The 6,000-nt window shown below is 37.2% G+C and overlaps 1 protein-coding gene across 1 annotated transcript in view; it reads left to right on the top strand.

The window, feature by feature from the left end:
* Positions 1–1,651: 1,651 nt before the first annotated feature.
* mybpc3 (myosin binding protein C3) overlaps positions 1,652–6,000 on the top strand; it is a 28,867-nt gene continuing 24,518 nt past the window's right edge. Inside the window, exons 1-3 of the mRNA XM_079340355.1 lie at positions 1,652–1,706; positions 4,620–4,889; positions 5,820–5,867. Coding sequence (XP_079196481.1) covers positions 1,682–1,706; positions 4,620–4,889; positions 5,820–5,867 — 343 coding nt within the window. The 5' untranslated portion in view covers positions 1,652–1,681. The remainder of the gene's footprint in view (positions 1,707–4,619; positions 4,890–5,819; positions 5,868–6,000) is intronic.

Below are 6,000 nucleotides of genomic sequence, written 5' to 3'. Positions count from 1 at the left end.
TTAAGAGTAAGAGACTGTACTTACTACATTTATTTGACACATTTACTCATACAGCTATGTTCAATAATAAGAGCTATTACACAAAGAAACCTAACAAACTAAATCATGATGAGAAACAGACATATTTAAACCCGGTCAGATGGAGGAGTCTTAACTTGCATGAGACATGAGACATGTTAGAGGTTGATGTCCAAAGAGCCAACAGCTCCCCTCAATGGTCAAGTTGTAATAGAAGTTCTTTTACAGGTGAGAAGTTAAAAACAATTTTAATTAATGGAATCACAAACAATGCAATAAAAAAAAATAACTCTCAAGCAGCTACAACATTCAAGCTCTTCTTCCATTTTTGGCTTCAGTTTATAAAGGTTTATGAATATATAAACACACTGTATTTTTTTTTTTTAAGTTAAGGCAATTTTAACCTTCATTGGATAGGACAGCTGAAGAGAGACAGGAAGTGTTGGGAAGAGAGAGTGGGGCATAATGTCCGTCCCCTTAAAGTACGTTTTTAAATGAATCCCTTTTTTTAGAGGGATGAATAGCTTAAGTGCTGTGGTGTCCATCAGTTTTACACAGATCATGTTTCGACTTAAGTTATTTTCTTTTGTGTTTATCATGAAGAGACAAACTGGCGTGACATCTGTTTAAATGAAGATGTTGGACACTTGCAAATACTCCAATTTCTTATTAGTGTTTGTGCAATACAAATGTCTAACTGAAAAAAAAAGATATCACCTTATTGAATTTTCCAGGCATATACTTTGAGACAGCTTTCCATGTAAAAGGCACAACAATGAGTTGGGATAGTTAATCCAGAAGGGTTTGAGAAGAAAAACAATCTGCAGGTGAAAACCAAAAAAACAATACGTTTAGTGACAGAATGGCTGACATGATCTTGGCTAGAAGACAGCCATTAGCCTACTACCCACTGATCAATGAAAGTGAACAACCTGACCTTTGCTTAATATAGTTTAAATGGATGAGTTACATTTAACTGAATCCCCAATTTATCATGAGTAAAGAAATGAGCTATAGAGACCAGAAGTGTTTTTGTACCAAGAGATAGTTGAAAAGATATTTTTCGTTTTCGGCTTTAAAGAAATAGAATTTCAATATGGGCTCTAATGTGTGTTCATTAACATACTCTAGACTCACTGGATTCAACCTTAACTTCAGCTTGCTAATATTAAATTCGTAACGTTGACTGTCCTTTCATATTCATTCTTGCACTTTCAAAGGGTGACCGGGTGCAGCACAGATGTGTGGAGAGCAAAGAGACTTTTTTTAGGATTCAGGTTTCTAAATTTAATCCCTGCCTTACATCCTTTCCCCTCCCTCTCAAGGCCTATCAGTCAACAGAGGTGTTGGAGGAAAGGATGGGTGAAATATAGCTTGGTGTTTGACGTGACAGGAGGTGGGTGGGCTGGGGGACATGTTGCGGCTGGGATAGGATAAGCTTTTTGTGAGAGGGGGGGGGGTAACAGGAGGGCTGTTGTTTTTTTCTTTTTTGACATTGTGTCGGGCCTTGAAATATAATGGCATGAGGAATGGGATGGTACATGATAGCGAGTGCTGTGTGGGTGGGGGTCCACTATTAAAGGCAGGCGTCTGAGATAGACAGCACACTGACTGCAGTTTAGGATCAGAGAGTCGCACTGAGGAGGAAAGGGGATCATACAGGATGCCTGAGCCAGTCAAAAAAGCAGGTAAGTCTGCGCATTAAACTACTTTATTACAACTCTTGAAAATATCAATTGTTTCTTAAACTGGAAAACATTAAATATTAGCATAATCAAGGTCAGCAAAGAAGCCCAATGAAAAAGCTACACACATAAGACCATTTTTAGTTGTATACTGTTCCTTCTTTTGACATCAACTTCCAATAAGAAACTAGGAAATTAAGGCCTCATTTTCGAGAAAATATCTGACGATGTTTGGTCACATTCCTTTTAAGTTACTTCAAGCCAAAACGACCCGCTCTCTTCAGATATGTACATTGTCTACATATATCTTTTCGTAATCATGATTTCAATCCCCCCCCCCCCCCCCCCCCCCCCCCCCGAGACAAACATCGTTTTTTTTTTATTGAATTCATCAGAATAATACTGTCACTAAATTTGAGAAGATTTTGATTAGAATTTTTCATTAATCACTTGGAAGTATCATTGTTTAAGTCACAATTGTCCCTTTGTCGCCGTTATAAAAGTTGATTCCAGCAAGCCTGATAACACAGCACATATTGTTTGCTGAACTCCAGCTAAATTGTGCATTTACATCAGTGTCTATGTTAATAAATGTGCATTCTCCCTTTATTAATGAAGGATATTCTGAAAAACTAAATATTGGTCAAATTTGTCTAAAACTGGTTAAATCGTTATAATTGATGTGAATGAGGTATGTTAGAAGAATTGAATTGTCTCCGGTGGTGAGATTGTTACTGTGAACTCGCTCAGCCTCGTGAGGAACCGAGTCATCGTCACATGATCTATGTGGAAACGTTGTCTGATGTGAAACACACACGGTCACATTTCTAGCAGCACTGCATTCACAAAATACACCACTGATCCTGACATGCCAGAGAGGATTCCAACTTGACAGATTACTTTCCATCGTTTTTTTTTCCTTCTCTTTGGCCTGAATGGATTTTTGTGTGTGGAGTGTAAAGCTCAACATATCAAATGTCCACTGACACAAAACAGCGTGTGTGGGCAACACTTTTAGTGTCAAGGATTGTTTCAGGACTATGAGCCTGTAGCATAATTATCAATTATAACTAACACCCTGCGATCAACAGGATGTTTATCAGGGTTTAAAAGCATTTGAACAACTGCTGATAATTGCTTTTAAAATGTAAAAGCTCTGACCCAAATTAGTAGAAGACTCTGATGACATCACAGAGAGTTATCACCTAAATCATAAGAGCTCTTTAAGTTTACAGCTACAGGTCATTTTATAGATGCCCTATACATGTTTTCATATGCATTCACCTTTGAAATAACTAAGACTTTATAGGTTTTGTGAGAGAACTTTACACATACTATCTGCACTACCTGCTTAGCACCAATGACCTGGTTCACCTCTTCCTCATACACTGAAGTGAAGCCACGACACTTTTCATGTTGTACATCTTTTTAGGCTTTCTATGATCTATGCATAGACCCAAATAACAACCAGTTGGAGAATATATAGGAGTCATCAGCATCTGAAGATGAGCAAATGAAAAGTGGCTGTATTGAAAAAAAAGAAGCTGTATGGTCGTCTTTACAAGCAGCCTATAGAGATCCTTATACACTAAAAATGTATTTAAATTTATTAACAAAATCTGTTTTTGTATATTGAGGTTACAATAAAACAAACAATTGATAGATCCTATACCCACTGACATGATGGGACCTTATGAACAAAAGCGTCAGCTAAAGTTAAAGCAGCATGAATGATTGACAACCAGAAATGTGTTAACAGTCTGGCTGGCTGCAGACAGACTGCGGGGACGCCATTCTTCCTGTGCCTCCAGAGTCATAAAAATAGAGTTGAGTTAATCCCTAAACTATGATACCTGGGTCACTGTTACAGCTAAAACCTGCCACACTCAGTTATTAGTTCAGAACATACGCATACTATATTTAAATCGATAAGGTCACCTGAAACACAGTGAGTTTTTGTGCTCTGTGTGGTTTTGTGTTGAACTGTTTAGAACTCAGACCTGGCAGGAAAATACATGAGAAATATCTTTCATGACTTCAGACACCTGCTGTTACTGTGAAACGCATATCTGCTTTCATCGGCAGTGGTTTCCCTCACTATTTTAGGCATATTTTTTATATAGGGGTGACAAGTGTTGGAGAATTACACTGCAGTGTACATTTTATAACTTCAATAGAAAACAGCAGGAGAGGCAACAGCTGCTGTTTTACTCAATGATGGTAAAAGTGTCAATGTAGAAAGTCTTCAGAATGACCGTAGATGTTTTGTAATGGTTTTGTTCCCCCAGTTCATCATTATCCTTTAGCCTGTTTGATTGTAACTTTTAATTCAACGTGTTTTTTTAAGCCGTTTACATTAAAATTAGACATCTGCACTTTCTCATGGAACTGTAACCTATATAAATGACTTCCTTGTTTTCACATTTGCACCACATAGATCAGATCTTAAAACTGAAAGACACAGTGCAGTATGTAAACTTAATCAATGGCTGTCTAGGAAAGTGGATAACCATTTAACACAGTTAGTATTTGAATGGACTCCAAAGCCCAAATTATGCACACAAGGACGCCGTTGTTGATCTTCATATGGACACTTTAAAAAGTGTCCTAAACTCTGATGAACGCATGTTGTTGATTGTTGTTAAATACAAATCTGTATAGACAGTAGTCCATAACATTCCAAAAAGAATACACAGATATTGAACTGTATTGAACTGTATTGTAATGTATCCAACAAAAAATTATAAAACAATATAAAATATTATAAAACAATATAAAACTTGTATTATTTTTGTAACGTCTTTGAAACAATTTGTGTACTTTTATTTTACCCCTAATGGGATCTAATAACATCCTAAAAGCAAACAAATATGAAAAAGGCGTATTGTTCTTTTTTAACCAAGCTTCCCTATTCAGTTTCAGCATTCACAAAGAAACCAAAGACTCAGAAAGCAGAGGAGGGGTCCTCTGTGGTCTTTGAAGCAGAGACTGAGAAGCCTGATGCTAAAGTAAAATGGCAATGCAATTGTAAGGACATCACCAGCAGCGACAAATGTGTGATCATAGCGGATGGAAACAAGCACTCACTCACTATAACAAGCCTTACCAAAGAAGATACCAATGCCTATGCAGTGATTGCTGGGGGGTCAAAGGTCAAGTTCGAGCTGAAGGTCATACCAAAGCCAGGTGGGAGTCTTTGATGCTGCAGCTGTGTGTGTGAGGTCTCTGCTTACACACCGGCTGTAGTGGTGGGCACAGAACTAAAAAAAACAGAGTACTCACCGAGAAAGTCACTGAGGCTGTAAAGTCTTAATGCACTGCATGTATTTGATGTTTCTACACCTGAACTCACCTTCTGCACTGTCTGACAGCTGTTTATCTACAGCACATTTCTGACACCCTATTCCATGGTCTACCTTAACAAGTATTTTTTCCCAAAAAGGAATAACCTTATGGAAAATACAATGACTAGCTATTGTCAAGTCTGAAGCTAGCAGATCATCAATGAACAATAAAGAAAGAGAATTGATTAGACTGGGTCTGGCTCTGGACAAAGGACGCACAATCCATCGAGCAGCACTTCCTACAATTTTCGATTCAAAGGCACACATAGCAGTAAATGAACGACAGTACAGCTATACTAAAGATTCAACCACAGATAAAGTGTCAACAAAATAATAAAGGGTCAAGATGCAAGTACCAAGTTAAAATAGAAAATTACAATGTTAGATACAAAAGAAGGTATAGGTGGACCGTGATCGGACTAAAGATGTAAACAGACATATGCAGTAGTGAACAGATAGTAAACAGTAAAGTGCAGTAACTAAAGGAAAATTAGAGGTAAATAGGAAATAAATAAATATTGCTATATGAAAGCAATATCTAGTGCTAAAGAATAAAGTGACTGTAGTGCTATGATGGATAAGATATGAGAACTGATATCAAACAGAATAAAGTGGAGTTTTGCATGAAGACCAATGTGTATAAAACAGAATAAACAGCATTAGGGGGTTAAGGTGCAGGCTTAAAGACAAAAAAACAAACAAAAAGGAGGTAGATACAACATCTCTACAACATCTCAACGTCGTAACTCTGTATCCAAATCCTTGTGCACAGATTCAGATGAGTCTTTGAATGCTCTGTACACAAACTTGGAGGAAACCTGTAAGCGTTCAAACTATGTACCTTATGTGTTTGTTGGATAGAACCTTTCATCGAAAGCAATGACTGCCATGAATATGTCCTGTATACTATACTTAACATTATTTCTTTGACTTAAATCAATATAAAACATTAA

This window comes from Symphodus melops (genome assembly GCF_947650265.1).
Source record: "Symphodus melops genome assembly, chromosome: 3".
Classification (NCBI taxonomy): Eukaryota; Metazoa; Chordata; class Actinopteri; order Labriformes; family Labridae; genus Symphodus; species Symphodus melops.
This window is presented reverse-complemented; position numbering and strand designations above follow the sequence as displayed.